Genomic DNA, 25,946 nt, shown 5'->3' on the forward strand with positions numbered 1-25,946 from the left:
CTCTCTCTCTCTCTCTCTCTCTCTCTCTCTCTCTCTCTCTCTCTCTCTCTCTCTCTCTCTCTCTCTCTCTCTCTCTCTCTCTCTCTCTCTCTCTCTCTCTCTCCCCTTTCTTTTCTTTTTTTTTATTACTCGAAGATCGACGACAACGTAATTAATGCTGATTACTACTGGCATTATTAACACGAGCGGCTCGGATCATTCTCCACGAAACGCGCGAAAAAAGTTTATCGTTTACACCTGTACACATTTAGTGCCGGTCGTTAAACCGGTTACGGAGAGTTTTCCCACGTAGCATCGCGAACCGCGACGATGCCATGCCGGGCGTCGCATTGGGAAGCCTCGTGGCTTTTCGCGCTAATCGTCGGCCACGCGACGCCCCGTGTGTATCCAATTAGCAGACGCTATTTGCACACGGACGCTTATTAAACGATTATAAGACGTTTCACCGAAGACGCTAATTGCGGGTTCGCGCGGCCTCGCGACGATTCAAACTTTATCGCGTCCTCGCTCTTGTTAGGTAAATTGATCCGCAGCGAAATCGGGACGCGATTGCCGTCCACGATCTTGCCCGCGGGACTGCGCCGACTTTACGCCGATGCGGTAAAAGCGCTTGGCTATTAAACGCGCGCGGAGATACGATCAATTAGTGTTCGCCGTGCGCCACGCGAGAAGCGACTACGTGCCGCGTTTGTCCCGACGCGACGACGGGAACGTGTCTGCTGCGGATGCCACGCGAAACGCACGTGGACTAGTCCGCACGCGAGTACGCGAAGTAAAGTGAGTTGTATCGTGAACGCAATTTGGATTTGCGAGAGGACAGTCCGCGAAAGTTATGCGATCAGATTAGAAATCTGTTCACATAATTTTACTCAGAATTAATTGTAGCATATAAGATCGTGTTACTCAGTTGCATCTCTGAAATATAAATCGTAAATTTTCTTAGCTGCTTATAATTCAGTAACCACTTACACCTTGTTATACTTGTTATTAGTCTTCCTAGTATATGCGATTTAGAGAAAGTACGTAATTTCTAAGACAATCTGCGTGTAAGTAATATATAGACGGCACTATTTCTGTGACGAAAAGTTGAAAATATACTGGCCATTTCAAATCGCGATAACTCAACAATAAAAAATTGTATATCTCAATTTCCAACAGAGTTCTCAAGTTTAAAGTAAAAAACAATTTTTTTCAGTTCCATACACGAGTTCAAAATTGAAGCTTTTAATCAACTTTGCATCGCGATTTGGAAATAAGGACATTTAAAGTAAAAATTTCTAACAAATTTTCTTCACGAAAGAAAAAGCTTGATGAGATTTGATAGCAAAATCTTTAAGCTTTAAAATAAATCTTTGAAAATAGCTCTGCAATTATCTTTACAAATTTTATGCATTTCGTCGCTGAATTAAAGCGATCTATATTTATTTAATTGAGAAATATGATCTTAAAGAAAAAGAAGAAACCTGAGTAAAAACCGTATTAACATATCCGCTAAAGTGCTGCTAATCGCGAACAATTCCAATCAATCGCCATGACGTTATACTAACTACTCATGCATATCGCCTCGGCAATTACCGGAGAATCCACAATGGCCGCGTCTCTCCTCGTATGGCTATCTGTCCCGGAATTATTCTACCGGAGGCCGTATTCAATCAACAACCGATAACTAATATCGTTCCTTCACATAGACGAACAGCACCGAGTCCACTATCGGTCCGCGTTGCAAACACACAGTCGGAAATTCACTCTTACGCGTTTACAGAACGGCGATGACGGACGTGACAAGCGACCCAATTTTCCTGCCAGGTGCATTCACGCGACATGCACCGCACATGCACGAACGGCGGGACCGGTCCTCTCTTCGTGCGCGCATAGCTCAGAGCCGGAGAATAACTTCGCGGTTTTGCGGTATGTCGTAGCGGCAGCCGTACCGAGATTCACATGCAAATTTTCATGCTCGAACTCATTACGCGGAGGAATGGAGCGGGAGAGGGGGAGAGTGTTAATTACGCGGTAATGACGTCTATGGGCGTGTACATTTTACGAGACAACGGACCTGATGCCGCCGCAAATGCAATTTTGCGAGAGGCGTTGTCGGCGCAATGGCGAAAACAAAGAGAGACGACTGTAAAAATAAAAAAAAACACAGTTATCGATGATTTATCGACGACGGTTCTCCGAAGAACTCATCCATCACTCCGATGGAACTGTAAAAGAACGCGTGCGAGGCTTCTTCTCTCAGTTTCTCTTTCATCGTTCTCCTTCTGTGGGAAACCATGAAAGAGCAGTTATCTAAATAAATACGTAAATCTTCGAGCCAATAGTCAATAATTTACGCAATGGCGCTCGTAGAGATAATAATATGTAAGTCCTACGAATGCTACTGATCTGTCGATTTTTTATTTGCCTCTTTAATTCTCCGTTAGTCGTGATGTTTCTACTAATGCGAGCAATCGCGCAATTTGTCTATAAAATAAAGCACAAAGCTAGGTATACGTAAAAAATTTTTTTATTATATAATTATTAAAAATAAAATAATTCAATTTTAATTCTTAATATGTATATCTATAATATATTTATATTTTATCAATTGTATATCACGACGGTTTTGTTTCTCTTAATATTGTTCATATTTTATATTCATCTCTCATCTAAATTGAATTTTATACCATTGTGTACTGTTTCGTTTTAATTTATCGATATTATTAGTTTGTAGTTAATTTTGCAGTTAAGCAAATCAAAATTATTAAAGTCAAATTAGCAGAATATTATGAATATGATTGTTCGATACCGACAAAAAAGATAATGTACATCATCGTGCACGGTATCTAAGTAACAATAACGATTAATATACCCCATACAGCTGATTACAGTATAAAATACCGCTCCCCCATCCATGAATTAACGGAAGCCAGTATCGTTTTATTTCTCGCGATAGGAACTTCCGCTAGGGCAAGTGCGGTTTTATTACTTTATCATTATTTTATCAATAGAGCCATAAATCATGTTCGATCATATTTGTTTCATTACTAAGAAACAACATAATGAGGATACGAGCAGTTGGAAATTGCGTTTTCCCCACGATTTTCCTTAATTCATAAGCGCGTCGCTCTTCCGCCTGTGTAATTGCGTTTATTCACCGTGGTAAAATAACGCGACGGGACATTATGTCGTGGCGGTCCTAACAATTACGAGTGAAATTAGTCGCCGATAATAATTGTAATTAAGTCGAATACGCGTCTCGAGATAATAAGCGGGAAGTGATTATCGCCAATAGATCAGTGGACATTATTTATGCAAATTGCATGTAGCTACCGCCGCGAATCCGCCATCGCGCTTGCCCTCAAGCTGTTTCTTCGACGAAGACGATTTCTAATTTCTTGTAGTCGTCGAAAACGGACAAGTTCGAATTCATTGGCGGATAATCCGCGCTGATCGATACACCGTCGCGTCGGTCGTAATTGCCGATTATCACGCGAGAAACACAGCTGACGAAACCGGCCGCCTCCGTTCGGAGATAATGCACCTTCTTTGTTCGATGCACTGAGAAACGATCGGGAGACACGCGACCATATCTATTAGGGTCATAATTTAGAGTAAACAAATTTATACGAGCCCGAGAATCGGGTATCCCGAGCGCGCGGGATTTCGCGGAAGGGAATACGGCGGCATCACGCGAGAGACTGCAGTATCGCGCACTGCAGTAAACGTCCAAGTGATTTGCGATAGAAAATTGCAATTATACTTCTGTAATAGAAACGGCTGAAAAAGACTTGCACGCCGATACGCATAAATCACGTTTTAGATTAGAAACTTTCGTATTATATAACTTCCGCTCGCTTCAAAATTTGCGAATAATCCCGCTCGGTCTTATATTTATAGATATTAGGTGACTTAACGTGTAGCCTTAAATAACATTTTGTTAAAAATAATTTGACGCAAGCGTGATTGAAGCAACGAGAACTCGATTGAACGTCTTTCAATCAATTAGAGTAGAGTATAGGGTAGATAAATGTGAATGAATGCAATTGCGGAATGTAAGTAGAAAATAATTGTCGAGATGAGCGTTAAAGTGTATCGGCGAGACATAATTTTCTCATTACAGCTAATAACCATCGGAGAGTTTATAATTCACTTGAGCGAATGAACCTCGTGCGAGCGCGAAGTAGCTTCCTTCTCTCGGACCTGCGTGGGATCATTGACACAACGAATTGAATGGAAAGGAAGGAGGGAGAAAGAGAAAGAAAAAGAGAGAGATAATAGGAGCGGGAGATATATGGAGAGACGATCGAGGTCGCCGATAGGCAATCGGATGCCGCTGTTGCACGCTATCCGTCACGTCTAAACGCAGCCGCCGCGACGTGCTCCTAAAAACGAAGAGATAGAAGCCATCTTCTATGCAATGACTGTCGTCGGAATCGCGAGGTCGTTCACTGATCGTCCGGCTGGTGATTCAAGACTTTGCCGTATCTCTGAATTCTACCGCAACGAAATCGATATAGTTTCATCTATCATGCTAAACTTTTCCTCCCAAACTGTTATTGCCAATTGCATCAACATAATTTTTTTCTCGAGAACAATTTTCAGAAAAAATTAGGTGATCGTGGGGGGAAATTCACAGCCGGCATTGGTGTACAAAATTTCGGCAGTGGACTGAAAAAAGTAAGCAGTGGCCTATAATATTGACGGCATTGTCGTCAATGGTTGGGGAGTGGTAATAATGACATGTGGCAGTGGCAGTGCAGGAGGTATTGCATAGCATTGCTAAGGCAGTGTCCGAATTTTATCCGGCATTGACTCGGCAGTACGGCAGTGGACGCCCCCTACGTTTTTTTAGAAAATACATATATCCGAATACCTAATAGATAGCACTATGTTGACTACATCTTAAACAACGTTATATTTCCAAAATGTTTTTACGCTATCTTAAAGCAACAAAATAGCAACAAATTCTGGTATAAACGTTTATTCGATTTGAGCACTCTATATATTTTTTTTTTGCATGGGGGGCACAATGCCACTAATAAATACTGCATCTTCGACCGTTATCTACGACTTTGATGGCTAAAAACTAAGTAAAAAAACTTGTTGCTCAGCTCTTTTTGGTCTTAAAATATTCTATGGACCGTGCCCTATCAAAATATGCAACTTACGATTTTGTTGCTCGCCCCTAACTGCAAATAAACAAATTATTTATCTCCTCGTCGATCGTTATCTACGACTTCGATGGCTAAAAACTAAGTAAAGGAATTTGTTGCTCGGGTCTTTTTGTTATTTAAATATTCTATGGAACGTGCCCTACCAGAATATGCAACTTACGATTTTGTTGCTCACCCCTAACTGCAAATAAACAAATTATTTATCTCCGCGTCGACCGTTATCTACAACTTCGATGGCTAAAAACTAAGTAAAAGAACTTGTTGCTTAGCTCTTTTTTGTCTTAAAATATTCTATGGACCGTGCCCTATCAGAATATGCAACTTACGATTTTGTTGCTCGCCCCTAACTGCAAATAAACAAATTATTTATTTCCGCGTCGGCCGTTATCTCGTTATCTACGACTGTGATGGCTAAAAACTAACAATAAGTAAAAGATTCTTTTACTTTATAGTTTTAAGACCAAAAAGAGCCGATCAACAGATTCCTTTACTTAGTTTTTAGCCATCAAAGTCGCAGATAACGGTCGACGCGGAGATAAATAATTTGTTTACTTGCAGTTAGGGGCGAGCAACAAAATCGTAAGTTGCATATTCTAATAGAGCACGGTCCATAGAATACTTTAAAACCAAAAAGAGCCAAGCAACAAATTCTTTTACTTAGTTTTTAGCCATCGAAGTTGTAGATAAAGGTCGAAGATGCAATATTTATTAGTGGCATTGTTTATAGAACCTTATATTTTGAAAATTTGTTTACGCTATCTTAAAGCAACAAATTTTGGTGTATTGTTTTTTTAAATTTGAGCACTCTATATGTGTTTTTTAGTATGTGGTGAGGCTAGAATCTATGTGTCAAGCTGACCCCTCACCATGCGAAAAAAAATATATAAAGTGCTCAAATCGAATAAATGTTTATACCAGAATTTGTTACTATTTTGTTGCTTTAAGATAGTGTAAAAATATTTTGGAAATATAATGTTGTTTAAGATGTAGTCAATATAGTGCTGTCTGTTAAGTATTCGGATATACTTACGTAGGGGAGACCGGGGCTAACTCGACACAATTTTTTTAAAGGCAATTTTCAACAATTAATTAAAATTTTCAAACAAATTTAATGGTACACATTTAAAGAGCGTTCCTTCAGGTACAAAATTGCTTAAGAAAATTTTGCTGTACGTCGCTTAGTTTTGCCCGAAAGCTCGATGAAAGAGTAGACCATTTTCGAGAGATCAAAAAAATTACTTTTCACTATCAAAAACGCTTATGTCGCGTTAAAAATTACACTATAACTCAGAATGTTACCAAATTCCGTTGATAATACTGGCACATAAAGACGCATTTACAATAGGAAAGGCAAGTTTCTACGATAGATTTAAATTGCCAAAAAGCCTAGTGTCAAGTTTGCCCCGGTGTCGAGTTAGCCCCGGTCTCCCCTACCGTATTTTCTAAAAAAACGTTATATTTCAAAAATGTTTTTACGCTATCTTGGAGCAACAAAAAAGCAACAAATTCTGGTGTATTTGTTTTTTGGATTTGAGCACTCTATATAGGTTTTTTATTATGACGACAAGCTGCCTCCCCCCCCCATTTCGATCGCCGTTTCCTGCTAAACGGCTTGAGCAACAAAATCCGGACTAGAGCAACAGCACATAAATAGCACTAAATTTTTTAATAAGTGCGGATTTTTTTGCAATAGTGGGGGGGTTAACTTGATAGAGGTGGCATTGATGTATAATAATGGGCAGTACGCGACAGTGTTTATAATTGCATGGCATTGCCTTAATTTTATATTATTTATATATAGGATTGACGGCATTGTAGGTATTGACTAAGCATTGTCGGCAGTGTACGAAAATGTCGGCAGTGTTTTACAGCAATGCCAAAAATCGGCATTGGTGTACAAAATTTTGGGTTGTGAATTCCCCCCCAGGTGATCGTAAAAACTATGACTTGATTACGAAGGCAATAGAAAGTTCGACAAATTGTAAAAAATTTTAATGAACCGCTCTTTGTATTTTTTCTAGTAATTTAGAAAACTATCTTATTAAAAATAGAAAAAAAATGTAAGCAATTAAAATAACTAAAATAAAATTTTTAGAAAATTTAATCTTATTTTTTTTAATAACATATTTTTCAGCATTTTTTTTTTCTTAACTGATGAATGTATCTGCAACTAATATACGTTTATTAAGTATCTATAAGCCGAGTGACAAATTACGTTAGACAATTAGAAAATTAAAATGAAACGTAGTTACACTGAGAAAAAAATGTTGTAAATTTGACTAAACTCGTTTAGTTGTAGTGATTTGTTTAATGCAAATATTAATATATTTAAATCAAATATACGTGAGTAATATCAAGAAATTCTGAATCTATTTAAATATAATATTTTTTGAATTAACAAATGTTAGCTTGACAGCCCGTGACCGCTGCATTTAGTTGAATCAAATAATATTTCTTTGAATCTACGATTTTTTTTTCTCAGTGTAATAATACAGCAGCACTTCGTCTACTACGTTTTAATGGTAAAAGCGCTGCCTAATGGTCGAATTAATAACTATTACCTCCAGGATAATACCACTTCCCATGACTTAAGCCGATTAATCACGTTAGCATTGGATCAGTTTAATCCCAGTTTTTAGCGGTTAACTTCCGCGATTCGACGCGCGCTAGCACGCGACTTAACATCATGATTTATAGCGCGAAAGCGCAATCAGGCGGTGGCGGCGGCGCGCGATGATTTTATTTAGCGACCTCTCCTCCGCTAGCACCGGCTGACAGTTATCGCGATACGCGGTAATTAGGAGTGGAGGATGAAAAACGGCGTAACAAAATCCGCCCGTTGTTTTTACGCGGCGCGCGAGGAAAGTATAACGACCGATTTTTCAGTTTTTGTTCCTCAACTCGGCGTGCACCGTGTGCCCCTAATCGCTTCACTTTATATGGTACTCCGTTCTTTGCGCGCGCGTCACCAATCTATTATACTTCAGGATTAATCAGGCTCGAAAGACCGGACCGAAGAACGGAAGAACGCACTCGTCTCGTTTCGCCCGCGGTGGACGTTCTTGTAAGTATTTGGGTTAATGCATGTTAACGCATCAAGTCCGAAACCACTCCCAGCGCCATAAATCTTCGTCCTCGGATTTATTGTCGCTACACTAGACACAGTGTATCATCTTACGAATAGTTCCAACGTGGAATTGTTGCCGGACCCGAGGCAAGTATTCGCGAGATACTCGTGAACGCTTCAAACTTCAATTGCTAATCAAGCAAGGTATTCAATTTTATCTGTACATGTGTGATCTTTCAAATCTTGTATAATTGGCTATTTTATTTTATTTTTTTATTAATATCTACGCATATATCTGTAGCATAGAACTGCAGAAATAGAATTCTTCATTAGTTTGCCGGCTCATGTATATCTGTAGATTTAAAATTTTGTTTTTAATAGCAATACGAATCCTCCAATTCCCTTTCATTACTACGCAACTTTCTCATTTTGTTTAAAAAAAAATCTCGTAGTAACTGTTCTCTACACAATGCATATAAATTTATATAAATGCAATATTCGTTTACAAATCACGCTTATTGCGTCAAGAAAGCCGTATTGTGTGCGAATGCAGTTCAATATCATCTCGTCTTATAGGATACACGACTCGCCAGAGATTTTATGACATCTTACCATTATGTGCAGTCGTTTAAAAAAAGCGAAGCGACCGAGTGACGACGTTCGGATTACTGCTTTACTATCGGTAATGCCATTGTTGATGAAATGAAAAGGAATATCCCGTTTCTCTTTATCAGATGCACATTCAAGCCGGATAATTTCATCGTCGCCGTTAACTCTCTCTCATGCTCGCATCAAATCTTAAAGCGATAAATACTTACGTGACGCCTAATAGAGTGCATAATATTATTTCGAAATAGAATTTAAAATTAGAGTTCTAATAGATTCCTTCCTTATTTGGTACGCGTCACGAGCTTTGGCAGATAATTCGAAATATAATATTCAGCGTTATTTCATTTTAAGCATAACATCCCTTAGATAAAGATTGGCAAATATTTAACTTGTTTATTAAGAGATGTAATCCGCGATTAAATTAAATAATTTTAATAAGCCACTTTACACATGAGATTCTATTTTTCTTTCTTATATCCATTGATCTGTTCATACCGTCATTATTCTTGACGAGTTTCGTTTAGTGCCGATATAAAAGCAAATGCATATATGAATATATGTTTAGGATTACACGTTATTATGGTGTACACGGTATATTACAGGCTCCGGAGTCTGTCACGTCATGCGTCTGAGAATTCTAAGAGTTTAATGCTCTTCGCAAGTTCGTCTTCGACGCAGTGCGAACCTATTCGCCGGCAACGAAACCGCCTCTATTAGCATAAGGCGATAGGTGTCGCGGACCGACGACTCGATTGACTCGTAAGCAAAGGTTGATTGGATCCTCTCGCTTTACGATGCGCCGTTTGCAATTTAAACGTTTCCATTCGCGACGTCTCGGGGTCTGGCGCAGTACGTTTCCGCGTGTCTACGACCTCTCGACATTTTCCCGCCGTTTCTTTGTTGTGAAAATGTACGAAGGGTAGAAACGACAATTTACTAGAAAGACCCTAACGGGTGTTTCGACTTCGACCATCCGAGAATAGCAAATAAATATTTAAAGAATTAGAGTTATGCTGATAGAGCAGAATTACCTATATTGGAGTTTTATCTTCTAAAAGATAAAAGTAAAATAAACCACAAAATAAAGTAAAATAAAACTAAAGCATAAAGCTTAGTTTATTTATACTCGTACACTTAATATATTGTAAGATTTTAATCTCCAATACAAATAATTTTATAATTGTATCTTCAGCTAAAGATATAAAACAAATTGCAGAAAATCAGAATTAATTGTTCGTATGTTTGTACATGCGAACACCATGATTTCAGAATGCCGCTCGCACTTTCTGTTCATTAGTAATGCGCAATAATTAATAGCTTTGCACTTTATGCATTTAACAAGCGATATTTAAAACTAGAATTCTTTCCGGTTAAAATTTTATTTTTCGAGATGCGAAATAAGCGAAATAAGCCAAACTGATCGTAAAAATTGCTCAATTATAAATGTGTGTTCTAATTAAAATAACGTATATTTGTTTCGATCATAAACGGGATATAGTCTCTGTATGAGTCGCGCGCATAATTCGCTAAACGGTTACTCGGAGGATCATGAGCAATAATGTCCTTGTCAGATCCGGTAAGTCGGACACCGTGGCTCCTTGGGTGGTCTTAATCTTCAGTCTCTCCGTTTCCTTGGAGTCTCTCTGCAACTTCCTCCGTACAAACTCCGTGACTCTACTACCATAGAAATCTATCGTACCCATGTATTAGAAACTGTTTAGGATTCTTATATGGAGTTTAGCGTGTTTGTATCGTAGTGTGATTGGCATGAATCCTAATGTGAAACGTGCGACACGTCATGAATAAATATCACAGCTTGGAATAATCATTGCGAATAACGCTTTTTTTTTTCAAATTAACATAAGACGAACGAATAAAAAATTCAAAATAGATTTTGTGAGTATTTCAACCGTATTTTGAAATATTTTGCTGCATTCCATTTTGATATTTTTAAGAAATATCTTTGCGAGAATACTGTTCATCGCTAAGTAACTAAAAAATATGCAGCAAAAGCGTAGCAATCGAACGAATTCCCGATAATGTCTGCAATCTCCTTGGACCTGACCGATTTATCCTACGACAATTTTTACCGAGCATTATCCGGCATGTTCTCTATTTGGAGGTATCGACAATGAAATCTGGCGCAACCGGCTGTTAGCGGAAGCAGTTAACATCGCAAATGGAAACTGGAAACGATCTATGCGGCGGTCAACAACTTTCAAGCTCGAGAATCTCTCGGCTCGTCGATTCTCTAACTCTAAGAAAAGTTTACTGAATGTCATTAGACTTCCTTTGCGAATACGGAGCTAATACGTGCTAATTACAGCGTAGATCTACGTGTAATTTTCCGATAATCCACTTTAGGATGTATGGGTGACATCTCAAAGCATTACCAAAAATCTAAAAATTTCATAGATTGTTCTATTCTATTATTACGTCTAAGTATCTGTGTAAAATTTCAGCACAATTCTCTTACTGGTTTAAAAGTTATTGTAATTAAGGATGTATTGGAGGTATTTCAAATATATTCAGAAAGTGCTGTAAATTGTTTCTACCGTGTCTCTTGATATTTGTACAAGGCCATTTTTAAAGTATACCTACATGCATGCAATATGCGGATAGCAAATATAATAATAATAATCACAAAAATTACAATGCCATTTTATCTGTAAAATATAATCCCACACTATTGGCTAGCATTTCGTCCTGCTCGTAATCTTTGTAAACTCTTCTTACACGCGCGCTTTACAGCTGATGCCACTTCAATCAGGTACAAGATTTTTTTTCCATGCAAAAAAAAGACCCTGTGCAGGAGGCCGCGCATTAATAAGAGGAAGTGTCTAATGGACTTCCGCTGTGTTGTTCTTTATTTTCTATAGCGTCCGCGGCGTTTGTTTGTAAATAACGTCATGGCGTAATGGGCCGTGTAATGCGGCGGCATTTATTCGGCTCGTTGAAGATCGCTTTGTTCACGGTCGGATCAAAAGATCCACCGGCGGCCGTGCTACCAGATTTTACGATGTCGTGATGGCAATTTGATCGCTATCTGCATTATGATTAATAGCGACAACTTCCCTTTCCACCTAATGATCCGAGGTGCGCCTCGACAATTGACAATACGAAAATTTTTGTGAAAGCGAAACGGGACAATAACCAATACATAAATTGAAAACCCGTCGTAAGAAAAAGCTCTAAAAAGATATTCTTACACATTTATTTCACATCATAAATAAATCTATAAATTTATATATTGTCTAATATTAACCGTGCATTAGCCATAGCACCTACTTACATTCTTTCTTAATGTAGAAATAATTTAAAAATAGAAATAATATTATTATTAAATTTAATAATAATCTCTTTTTTAAGTCAAGTTTCTAATCAATACAATTACAGGGAGACGTATTTATTAATTTAAAAGAGAATTTCCTGCACCAGACTTTTTGATTGGCAACAGCCATTCCGAAGAAGCTTTACGATCAGCGATAACTTAATCAAAAATATCACATTAACGTTTCAGAAGGAGCCGTTTACGGCGAATAAAAGTCGGGGGAGAAGCTCATCTAACTCAATCGTCGTCGACAGGCGTAATAAGGCTCCGAATTAATCCAATTGTCCTGCCCATAATTGAATTGCGTAAGAAGCGAGAGAAATCGATATAACCACCCTCGGTAGGCGAATATACGGTCTCGGAGGGGCAAACAGTTGGCAATCTTTCTGTTAGCTCGTGCAAACAAGCACCCCGCGAACTTACTCTCGGACGCGATGAATGTAATCGCGGAATACGGTTGGCCGAACGGACGATGATTCCTCGTTTTCTCGTCCCATACTCGACGCGCCGCGCGTCGAACGGAGGAACGCGCCGCGCCGCGCCGCGAGAGGTGAACAGCCTCCATTGTAGAAGCCGCTTGATTCCCGCTTAAGTAGATATGATTGAGGGCCGCCGTGGGGACGATCAATGAGCTACTAAGTATAGCCGGCCCATGAGTCCGGCAAACGTTCAATCAACCCGCGCGCAACACGGGATACACGGCTCGCCCGCCGATGTACCATATATACACGAAACGAAACGCTTCAATTGAATCGCGAAACCCCCGGATACGCACGGTGGCGATGCAGCAGCTCGCGGCGATACGTCACGCTTCGCTAACTGTTCGGGCTCTATGCCCGTAAGCAATCGTGTCACGAAAAATCACACCGCTCGCAATTGATCGCAAATCGTAAAGTAAGCAAGAGACACGTATATGTAGAAATCCGACCAATACGAAACACGCGCTGCGGCTCAATTTGCATATAGCTCGCAATTATCACACACAAATATTATAATAAATATCTCTAAAGAGAAATATGATTGTGGATACATACATACTTTATTGCAATGTTACTAATTTATATCTCCGATAATCTGCGTTTAATACAAAATATTGTAAATTGGAAATAAATATGTAAGATTATAGACCATATATATTCTTTATGGGATTTCGTTCCATAAGAGGGAAATAGTTTTTTATCTGAGCGCTCGTGGCGCGGTCGGTGAATTAATAAGGCGATTACGGAGGAAAAGCTTTTATAAACCTCGGTGGCTTTAGCGCGGCTCCGACATTCTTCGCGGGGAAAAAGAAGCGTGGGAATGGTCGGCCATTCGACAAGTACGTCTCGATAGCGAGTCCTGTAAAATTTACTGGCTTTCACATGCCTCCGACGACACCGAGCAATAAAATTCCGCGGTGTGGCGCGAGGAACAATAAAGTGGGCGAATTAAATTGCGTCCTAGGTAGTTTCTCTTCACCTGCGCGGTATAATAATCCACCGCGAAAAACGGTGCTGCATCGGTATCAGCTGATCGTTAGCGCGTATTTATATTTCGTGCTATTTCTCGCTTTCGCGCGAGAACCTTTGACTTTCAGCCGCGCCGAGAACGTCGCGTCGTTCAGCAGCTATAATTACCGTTAGAGTAAGTGCACGTTCTAACGAAAACTCATTTTAGCTTTTCCATCAAAATATTCCAAGTTCGAATCGTGGGCACACAACGATAAATGATAAAGATGTTACTATAATATTTTTATTTTGTTAAACAAATATTGATACTTTGTTAAACATAAACAGAGAAATGTCATCTTCAATTTATTATTTTTTACTTATTAATTTTGCATTATTTTAATAATTTTCGCCGAAGTAATCACGTCAAGTTTCCAAAATATAAGAATAAGTCTTATCACTTTTTTTATGTTTTGAGTTTGAGAAAAAAAAGTGCAATAAAAAATAATTTTTTTTTCTTTGATACCTGAAGCTTAGAGAATGCTTAGTACCTGTATATTGTATATTATTCAGAAATATTGAATATGTATGACGAGATACTTTAAGTTACTATATTATTTCGGAAATACAAAAATGAATTAAGCAATACAGTGAGAGAAGACCGGGCATTCTAGTCTTATATAAGATTGGAAGCTGCGAAAAGCCACCGCGGTTCTTCCTCTTCGTTCTTTCTACCACTATGAAGTACCTATGCGTTGCGGTTATTGCCGCTGTTAAAGCCCAGGTCCAGGTTGATGATTTTCTCGGCGCGGCAACACCAGTGTACGCCGCCGCATTCTTCCTGCCTGTGTCTTGTCGACCGTCTGAGAATTAACCGCCGCGATACGCGGCGATACGAGATCGGTTCTTGCGGGAGCCAGGATCTCGCGGCGCGACGCGTTCAAAGAATTTCCGCGAGTCATGAATTTTTCTGTCTGGAATGTGATTCAGAGCCAGTTGTGGATACTTAATTGAGCATCAAGATATCCGCGAGTGAAAACAGCTTCCAAAGAATCGGTACATGTCAAATTGGGATGGAAAACACGTCGATTCAAAGTCGTCAAAGTTATATAAGAATGTGAAAATATGAGTTTTCCAGTAATCTCACGTAACATTATCCGGTACTGTAAGAATCTTTATAAATAAAATTTAATAAAAAAAAATTGTTATACATCAGTACAGAAACTCTGCTGAAGTATTATTTTTAATATACAATTTGTAAGTTGTTACTGGTATTAATCGAAATGCCAAGCATATTTAAGATCATGAACAATTTTCTTATCTATCCATTAGGATTGTAACTTCAATCAATGAAATAAATATCTTAATAGTACAAATAATCATAATGTTCAATGTTTCACGATATATATAGAATTAACTCCCACCTTCATAATCCATTTATTTTTTGTCGTGTAATGGCATTCTATTCTCACGCGATAAGATTGATTTTCTTAGAAAATCTAAGGGGTAGCGAATATATTCCTTCCTACCTCACGTGCCTGCCGGCCTTCGCGCGCCGAGACCAAAGGAAGCGAAATCGAATGCATTCCAAGCTGCCGTAAGTCATTCCCGACAATATCCTCCTCTACTCGCAGCACCCTCGCGCGTGGGCAGTGGCGTTTATGTCGCACGATGGGCGGATTATGTTCCACGGCATGCCGACAAACCCGCGCGTAAAGAAAAAACGAATGGATCGCGCCGACGAGATCGCCGAGCCTTGCCGTCAATGAGATATCCACGTGCTAATGAAACACGACAACCGACGCGAAGGCATGTCCGATCGTATGGCGTGGTGTGCCACGAGCACAGCCACGCCAGCTATGCAGGTTACGGAACGATGACAGCAGAACGGACGTTACGGGTTACGGGAAAAAAGGACGACCGGTTCTTCGCACTTGACTGCCAAATACGCCAAAATAGGATATAGGAAAATACAGATAGGATTATCGATATGAATGACTATTTTGACGGTGACTCGTCAGTTATTTTTATTTACGCACTTCGGGAAATCTTTATTATCTAGCGGAGTATATTTTCTCTTCCTTCCTTCCTTATTATCAGACTCGACAATCGAATGCTGAGAAATTACATCAGATAGATAGAATTATTTGGACTATATGTTTCGTATTGAAACTTGAACAAGCTGAAAATTCTCTTCTCTTTTTCTTCTAGGATTTAACGTAATATTCTTTCAGTGTCAATTTCCAATTTTAGACAAATTTAAACAGTTAGAACGCAAAAAATCCATTGTTCCGAAAATACTTGCCGATAATCATTCATAAATGCATTTGGACACTTCGCAGCTTTCTTTATTCCATTTTTTCGTTTGCCGTTAATGCTGCAGAAAGTCGCCGGTTCACTGCCGTATCTCATTAGCACGAATACTCATTGACGAGTTCGTTACTCCGTTCATTCACTGTCGGGGCAGGTCGCTCGCCTCTCGCATTGCAAATACAAACACTGCCGACACACCGCCAATCGCAAGGAAAGTCAAGAAACGTGTACGAGCATGCGTATACCAGGACTGCTGCAACGGACGCGCGCAAATCGGTCGTACTAATTCGCAACGGTCCGCGGTGTTACACCAATCCTGGACTTAGAGAGAGACGCGTACTAAAAGATGATTGTTATAATTACACTCGTACAGCACGCGTGTTTTGCGTGAACTATTCCTGCGGCAACGAATGCATGATCGAGGTTAATGCGGCGTAATATGATATCCTCATTTTTTGCCCCGGAATGAAGAAATCTTAATCATCCCAAGTATCGGAATGTTTCAACGGAACGCTATCTTCAGTCGGTCTTATAATAATTAATACAGGAGAAATCATTTTCATTATAATAACGCGATGTTTTATAGAGCCACTTTTTTATAAAGCGTCGACTTTCTTTTTATCTTTTAAGTAACCGTAATACTGTAAAAACATATTTACATTTAAATTAATCTAATAAATCTGTATTAAAATTGTTATTTTCAAGGCATTAACTGTCCAAAGAAAAATTAAAATTTTTTTGTATTGCTTTTATCACTCAACAAATTAAAATTTATTTTCATACTTATATAGTTTTCCATATCTTAAATTATTATACTGAATTCTCTTATTTATAATATTTACACTCGTTAAACAGATTATTATGCTAAATTATACTTAAATCATAGTTCTTCAAACATATCTATATGGACTAGGACTAGGGCAACAGTTCTGTTGCAATTTCAAACTACATATTTTCATACGACAAATGAAGAAACGGACAGGTCCACGATTGTGGGCGCCAACAGCGAAAGAGATTTAGCCCGTGGGGTGACACAAATTATGTGGTGCGTAAAAAGTCGCGCAACGAAACGGCGAATGCTGCAAGCTCATTTTTACGTCGACGCCGCGGACGTCGCGTCGTTTCGGATAAAGAGTCTTGACTTTGCAAACCTGTCGGCGGCGGTTACCAAAGAGGCGGTTCGAGACGAGCGTGGGAGGACGCAAAAGGAGATCGGCGGCCGAACAGCCGCGAGACTTTAAAGTACGGTACGGTACGGTACGGCCCGGTCCGACCTGGTCTGGCCGGGCCCGTATCCGCGAGTGATTCGTTTGGCCAGTCCCCATGGCATGACGAAAGATCGAGTGACAAGCGAATGCGCCGACAATTTGCATACTCGTCCGTTACAATTACGCTTGCGTCGCCGGCGTCAAGTCATCGCTCGTTAACGATGCCCTCGGGGAGACGGATTAAACCGGGATTGTGACACGTGACACGAAAGTTTGCAGCACCGAGAACTGTGTAACGAAAATATTCACGGTCCGATTCGAGCGAAATTGTTCGGCGTAGCTTCAGAGTAAAAGAGCAAATATTTGAAAATTGAAAAGAATTGTTAGAAATGTAAAAATCAAGAATAAAATTAAATGTAGATTCATGGCAAATGTAATTTAAATAAAGCTAAGCGATAAAAGCAATTAATCGCGTAAAAACTTAAACCAATATATCTTTTTTTAGAAACTAATATAGACACCTGAATGTATCGATTCAATCACTAAGTTTATCAAACGATAACTTATATTCTTTTCAAAATAAGCTTTTTAAACGGAGTCAATATTCTTTCTTGGAATTTAAGTTCGTGCGATGAGTACGAATTATTGCAGAATAAGTTGCGAATTAACGTGGAAGCCTCTGTTAAATACATATCACGGATTTTCAGTACTTTGTTTAGCAAGAAATATTTCCGTCGTCTTCGGGGACTCGCGTATTCGCACGAGCACGCGTTGTACGTGCATATCGGAATAACGTCGCGAGTACAGCGATTCTATTCATACGCACTGTAGTCCCTCCCAATGAAACTCTTTCAAGCGAGCATGGAGAAGTACCGATTCGATGCACGAGTAGCGTTTGGATTTTTCAACAACCTATATGTGACATGAAGTAGCCACTTTACAAGGTATGCCGCCTACGCTGCACTTCAGCCACAATTTCAAGTTCGATGCGCTGCGTGAATTTAGTCGCCGGTAAATCATGCGTGCCTGCATAAAAGCGCTCGTCGAGTGCGAGCAGCCGGCTTGTCGGCTCGGGCAGAAGTCATTCTGCCGAGTTTTTAGATCGCATACCTTCGATAGGCGGTCATTCCGAAAGCGAAATTCAATGTCGCAATTTCTACGCTTGTAAACAAGACTATTCTTCGTCGAGTCGTTAATAAATCTAACACTATTTTATATGGTATAAATAATTTGACTTTTTGACCAAAGATTATTAGCAAGAAATACTTTCGAGTCATTGTTAAAAAAGAGACAAAACATCGTTTAAATCGTTCTATACCATAAAAATGACTGAAAAAAGACTTTGGCTTCTTGCGCATGCAAATAAAAAAAATTTCTTCTTGTTATATGTAAAATTGTATAAAGATCAAAATTACTTACCGAATCCCATCCGTACTTCTTCCTCGTCATCACTGTCAATATGCTTAATTCCCGCCACTTCGAAACTTTTCGCTTGTTCCTTTCGCGAAACGGAGGAAGAACAGTTGCAGTTATCCTCGCCGGCGCCGCAGCCGCAGTCGTCGCCGGCGCATCTGCATCCCAATAACGGATCGTCCGTGTCTATATTCCTGCACGCCGGACAGGGGAACGTCATATCGTCGAGCGAGACCCTCTCGATCTTTCTCTCGACGGTGACGAGCAGACTACCTATATATGCCGGCAGATCCTCGTCGCTAATGTCGTCCGGACCGTCCGCGTTCCGCAATCTGTCCTCAAGATCCTTCGACGAATCATCGGCGACGTTATCTCGCCGCAGAACGCTTTCCTCGAATTGCAGAGGACTCTTCAGATCCTCCGGCGCGATCGTCCTGCTACGCATTTCGCACCTACTGCTCTCCTTCCATTTCTCCATTGTCGTAGGGGAGACCACCTTGGCGCACCGCTTCACTTTAACGCGGCTCTCGTCACCGCCGATGGGACTAGAGGAATTCTTGGAGCGCGCTCTACGACTCGAGCCTCGATCGAGTTCACCGTCAAGGTCTTTCTCCCAAGCGTCGACGCTGGACGCGGACCTGGACTTCATCACTGTGGCGGTGTAAACGGGCTCGCCGATCGCGCGACTCTCGCGGCAGAACTGGTGCTCCAGCCTGTCGATCGATCTGGCCTCCTCCCGACGATGCTCGGCGCTGCTGGTTCTGTTTATTTCGCGTGTCCGAGGACGCGCGTCCTCGCGCGATCTCCGTCGCGGACGACTGGTGGTTTTCATCACGCTCGAAGGTTGCGCTCCGCTGAGATTTGCGCCCGCCGTATTCGACGAGCTCGGCTGACCCTTGTTTGTCAGGTCCCGCCAGTCCATAAACTCGTCTTCACGGTCCCAACCCAAGATCCCCGGGGCCCTCATCGACGTAGTTCGCCAGACTACTGCTATCTGCGAACAGCAACAATTTTGATCGTAACTCTCTTTCTCTCTCTCTCTTATCTATTCCGCTTATTTTACATCTGTTATACTAAGAATATTATGCCAAGGGATTTTAATATATGACGTTGTTTAATTTAAAGTCAATTTTTTTGTTAAAAAAGATAAAGTAACAATAATGATATCTGTTGCTAACTAAACTCCAAAAAGAAATGCCAATAAAGTAAAATAATTTTTAACTTAATTTGAATTGAATTTTACTTGAGTAATATTTCAATCTAAACTTTTATTAATTAGTTACAAATATTATAAAATAATGTAAAATTATAAAATTGTAAAAGAAAATTCGATTACAACAACGTTTATCATAGGAAAGTTTATCACATATTAAAATATACGTATTTCTTATCAAGCATCTATGAAAGCACATTGAATAAAGGAATTCAGCCGGTTCTGCGTAACTCACGGTAAATCAGCTAACTCGACACACTTCTAGGAATACAGGAAAGCGTTATAAGCGTGACAATGCCGCGTCGGCATTCTCAGATATACGTCCTTTATTGCCCGGAGGAGCTTAAACGCGCATCTAATAATGCGCGTCCCATTACGCGTCTGCATCCGATGACTGTTAATATTTATGCCGAGGATCTTTCGTGCGATCACACAAGAAGAACGCTGGGAATTCTGGCCGAGTCTTTTCGACGGTCGTTAAGACGAAGGTGTCATTCTGCGCGACGGTACAGGGTACAGGGAGGACATCACCGACGCGGCTTCCTTGTGACGACGGAGGAAAGGAGAAGAGAGAGAGAGAGATAAAGAGAGGAAAAAAATGAAAAGGGGATATGACTCACCTCAACGCTATTTTGCTCGACGGCTTCACCGGCGGTCGTAGCGCCGCTGACCGACGAGGTGGTTGCAGTTGCAGTTGCAGCAGCCGCGCTGCGTACGCAAAGGTAACATTCCCCGAGACGCAGCGCGGACGTCTCGAGCTCACCCAGCTGCAGGATCAGGCCGCTGCCGCCTAATGTTAGAGGCCAGCCCTCCGGCACCACCGCCTCGTTTCCCTGCAATCAAACAAATGGATCATGTCGCATCTCATCATCACTACGTAAAGAAATTTGCGCTAAACATCATAATTTTCGTCATGTACCAATGGAGTACCAGCTAAGTTTCTTCCGCACACATCGTTTTCCGATTGTTCCGCATCAGAACAGAAATTGTTCTTAAATGAGAAAATTATTCTTAGAGGAAAGACAGAAAACTAACAATAAGAATAAAATTGCAGCTATTAATCGAAATTTACGAATTAAGCTAATATATATAATTAGAACTTCTGTAGACAAATCGCGCATGAAAGCGGCAGGAATTAAGATGTAAGAGAGCGGTACGTTAATCGCGCTGATTGCAGAATAATGTGGATACACCCAGAATTAAGACGACGTGCAGTCAGTCAGTAACTGTAGTCAGTAGTCCTTTCTCCGCTGAAAAGCGTACGCTGATGAGTAGGAATGCTAGTGGAATTTAATCGGAGTCAAAACGCTTCGTGCGCACAGCGAAAAGAGAGTCCGGAGTATTCTGCGCGGAATGTGTTAATGTCGGAGATTGCATCTTGAAGTATTTTTACATGCCAGAATATTACATCGTATTAGCAAGTTTAATATTAATTGCGTTAATAACAGTTAAGTAATGCGGTAGTTTTGCATAATTCCTAGTAAAAAGAAACAATTGTGTAACGCAGTTATGTTCACAAATAACAAATCAATTAATAAACAATTGTTTCGGGCTTTAACAATATAAGGAATTGAAAAATAAATAACGGTATCGATATACAATGCAAACTGTCGGCAATTTCGAAAGCACTATCGCGATGTTCATTTCTAGACTACCTCGGCACACCGTCGCGTTTAAATTTAATATCGGGCCTTACGGCTCATATCTCCTCATCTTTGAAGGAGAAGAGATCGCCGAAGGTGCGAGACTCTCTCGAGTGCACCTTGCAATAACGCCTACATACACACGTCGACCTCGCGACTACGTGTAAGCAATTAGACGGTAGGATAGCGCAAATAAAGGGCGGCAATTGAATGCACACAACGTGCTTCGTGTTCGTAATTAAAAGCAAATGGAACGCACCCGTTCGATCGTCCATGATTTTCATTATCGAGACGTGAGAGGCGTGCGCGTGAACTGCATTCCGCGGGGAAATGAAATTTTACCAATTGGAGTCGATCGGGAGACCATTCATCGATTCTCGATTCGATGCAAAACTAATTAATTCACGACAAAAAAATATACTAGCGTTGATCCCCATAAAAATTTCCCCATTAAACTTTTTTATTGAATTTTTATTTAATATTCCCTGCTTTATTTTTCCAAGTAAAGATTCATATTGAATTATTAATATGTACTTGTATTATTTACAATACATGTAAATGTTATATATATATATATATATCTTTTACTTTTTTTCATTTAATCATTTATTGACACCCACAAAAATATTTCTAGTTCTATATATAGCACGATGAAAAATTAGCTCATGTTATAAATTTTTTGATTGAACAGTGCTCCTTTTAAAAATATCATTGAATTTATAAAATATCGAAATTATCATAAAATAGATAAAGTCGCTTAATCCAGAGTAATGTCGGATAGAAGACATTTTAAATAAAGTAGGAGTAGAAATTTCTGTACACACGTGACATGTATTGATCTGTCGCCTTACTGAAATGGACATATACGCGATATGTGTCGCGTGCTACGTGCCGATGACTCGTTGCGTGTACAGTAAGAACACGGGGCAACAGGAACTGGCCCAGATACCAAGTATCACCAGCTACGAATACCCAAGACGACAACTTTATTATAGTCAAAAGTAAAAAATCCCCGAAGGCGCGGTAACAAAGAACAATATATGGGTTGCATTTTGATGAATAGCATGAAATAAACTATCGTTATAATCTCTGACGATATATTCATATGATAAGCTCCGCGTTCTTTATGATACAAATAGAGTCACCGTGTTCACGCGATCAGTAATAAGCTCAAGTGTTTTTTAAATATACGGAAAAATGCTCAGTACCATGATACCATACTTCGATTCGAATACGCCGCGAGTCAGTCTATAACATGAGCCTTTAGAATGTCGTACATCTTTGAATAAAAGAATTTCAAATCTCACGCGTTCGCTTTCTCATCGATTCATATACTCTTTATACCTTCAAAAAATTAAAAAAAATGAAAGAGGAAACCACGCAACAAGGGGAAAGCGCCAGTATCGCGAAATTTCATCGAGCGTCCAAAGCAACATTGTCAACGCTCCAAGACCAATCAGTGCGAAGGCGATTACTAGAGAGAACGCAGAGGCCGTGTCGTCTGACCATGACGACGGGACGGACGTTTATGATGCGCGCGATAAGGAAACCGGGGGCCCTCTTGCCTGTCAACCAAGTGTCTCATTAGCGGTATAAACACCGCGCGAGAGATGTATCTGGCGCCAAAACTAAGCGGCTTTCACTGCGTGATTTACCGACATATACGTACTGCCTCCCCCCCCCCCTCGACTTACTTGCGGCACGGCTAGCCTACGCTGCACGCGGGAACCACGTGTGTATGTTTTCAGTGATAGGCGGCAAAACGGGAGGGACGCAGTCCCCGATGGGACGGCAGGGTTCGGCGAGAGCCAGCGTAAATCAGGCCTTATCGCCGCGGAATTCGCATTAGGCCTGCTAAGTGCGAACGCTGGTGCGTTAAATTTCATCGCTCTCGATACCCGCTCGTTTCTCAGACGCGTGGCAAAGGAGAGTTTATCGGTCGCCCTCGCGCCGCATCGCCGCGTGTAATAATTTTAACGTTATCGGCGATTTTTCGCCGACGCGATCGCGCGGCTCCGTTACGCGCGACTAATATGATCGCCTTCGGTACGAGTCGAGACTAGTTTGAAAGGTGCGTTAAGAAACATTTCAACAAATTGGAATCGCTTACTTTCTTGCTGCCAGTAAGCTGTAGACGCGAAGGAAAGATATGAATCACACACTTTCTACTCTTATAAAAAAGACACGAATAAATTTGAGGAAACAAAGATCATTTATTATCTTTATACGGAAGTAAAACAAAGTCAAATTTTCGAAATTTTATTCAAGAAAGGAGATATTTTAATTAATTACCCTTATATATACATACACACGATAAAATAATTTAAAAAATATTTATACATATCTTTTAAATTACACATGTGCGACTTAGAAACGGTATGCCTTCTCTTCGAGTTGATAAGAGTGGCTTGGTAAGTTCAATCGTCAGCCGTATTACGAGCGGCATCATCCGTAAATGAATTAGCTGGCTAATGCGGTCGTGCGGCGAGAGCGGCGGATAAATACATGTTTCCCGAGCGATGTCTGCTCGATCTAAGGAAAGAATCCGTAATAGACGATTAAACAAGAGAGAGAAAGATATGGTGAAGGGGGTAGAAGGGGGTACATGAGAGGCACGCTGACTGCCGTGCCGGATGCTGTCAAAGTGACAGACGCGTGCGCGCGACTGACGAGGGCTCATTAATCGCCGGTCGCACCACACGGCGGTCGATGCATTGACGTGCTTGCATCTACGCGACCAATACGAGAGAAAGATACGCGCACGCGAGTGGAGTAACACGCGCGGAAGTACTCGGAGCGGGTACATCGAAACACATTTCGCAGCGGTCCGATCTGATGAAAGTCCGGCAAGACTGATTGCGATCTGGCTGCCGCGAGGAAGCGAGGAAGCAAGGGGAAAGAAAACGAGGGGAACAGAGATAGCGAGAGAGAAGAACGCACGCGAAGGAGAGAAACGATCCGCGGACTTGTTCCGCGGGCCCTGTTATAAAAAAACGCGCACGCGCCCCGCCGACCGCCCGTGGTAAACACGCTGTGTGTGTATGTACTGTGTGTTGCGATCAAATTAATCGGCATGACATCGTTACTTCTCCGAGTCGGACGTCTTTCACTCTGCGCTCCCGAGCGCGTCTCGCGGCCCGAATGGGGAAATAAGTCTTAACCGCGATCGTCCCCGGCGTGAAAAAATATAACGGTCGAGCGCGGAAAGGAAAGAGGAAAGAGAGAGCGAACGTGGTTTTACGGCGCGTATCGCGTTACCAACGGTGCGCGAATTGCGATTTGTGTAAATTTACGTGAGTTTATTTTTTATCCGGTAGATTTCTCAAAGTGTTGACCGCGTGGCTAATTGGACGAAGAAAATTATATAGATGGTTCATGTGTGGAGGACGATAAAAAGCCCGGGCAAAAAAATAATTTGAATTTTTTTTAACGTACGCGAGAAATTTATATAGTGCGAACAGATTATTACATCTACAATAAATTTATTAATTAAACGATAAGCTTCACTTATTCTCTTATAAATATCCTATATTATTTTAATTGACATATATATTTAAGTTATTTTATGCCATATTTATTCATCTCCTACATTTGCTATGCAATGGTTAACATAATAATGCTTCATGAATTTATCAAGATGAGATCGAAGCTATCTGCATTTTGATGTGTATCCTCATCAATAAAAATATAAGTCTCAAGTCAATAGCGATCAACGAAACTAAACAAGCTCAACAGAGCACGTAATTAATGGCTAATTCTCCGCGTATTAATTAACATAACGTAGTGGTCCGAAAAATGGAATATATCATCACGCTTCAATGTAGAACATTTCGGTATCACGGAAAGGAAATGAGGTGAATATCACAGAGATGCAATCTAGCAGCTTGCGAGACACGCCACGGATGCGGCAACGGGATGTATGCATGCGGGCAGTGCATAGAACGCGCGACGGGTCTTGGCCGGTAACGCGCCATGAACACAGACGTGCACAAGCCGATTCCCTCTTCTCGGCACGGCTCGTTTAAAATGCAGATTAGACCCTATACCGGCATCCTTTCAACGCGAGTTGCCGACCGGCGTCGACGTGGCAACGGCACCGATCAACGCTCGGCTAAAGCAGCATCTACAATTAAACACGTAGGCAGGTAGACAGGCAGACAAAGAGAAATTTATTGTATTCTGCCATTCTGGTACGTTCTTGATAAGATAAATATGAATATCTAAACGAAGCCTGAGAGATATGAAGTAAAATATATACGCGTTATGTAATATTATTAGCTAAAGATAATAAAAATAGAACGCGCGTGTTGAACGAGTAAACTATAAAAAAGTACAATAACCAATCAAAAATATATTATATGACTTATGTCAGGATAGAACATTAAAGCGGGGAGCACACACTTCTGCACAACGCATAATGCGTAAGCATAAGAAAATTGATTGGTCTATTTTCTTATGCACATGTGTATGGACCAATCAATTTTCTTATGCTTACGCATTATGCGTTGTGCAGAATTGTGTGCTCCCCGTTTAAAACTTGAGTCAGGAACATTGAGATACTTC

General features: G+C 40.6%; 1 protein-coding gene across 3 annotated transcripts in view; it reads right to left on the minus strand.

The window, feature by feature from the left end:
* LOC112462483 overlaps window positions 1-25,946 on the minus strand; it is a 291,597-nt gene that overhangs the window by 122,696 nt on the left and 142,955 nt on the right. For all 3 annotated transcript variants that reach the window (XM_025028281.1, XM_025028283.1, XM_025028282.1), the window contains exons 4-5: window positions 20,361-20,573; window positions 18,534-19,521 (exon numbers count right to left, since the gene is read on the minus strand). In XM_025028281.1, coding sequence (XP_024884049.1) covers window positions 18,534-19,521; window positions 20,361-20,573 — 1,201 coding nt within the window. The remainder of the gene's footprint in view (window positions 1-18,533; window positions 19,522-20,360; window positions 20,574-25,946) is intronic.

Source organism: Temnothorax curvispinosus, unplaced genomic scaffold, assembly GCF_003070985.1.
Source record: "Temnothorax curvispinosus isolate PA1 unplaced genomic scaffold, ASM307098v1 QBEX01012454.1, whole genome shotgun sequence".
Classification (NCBI taxonomy): Eukaryota; Metazoa; Arthropoda; class Insecta; order Hymenoptera; family Formicidae; genus Temnothorax; species Temnothorax curvispinosus.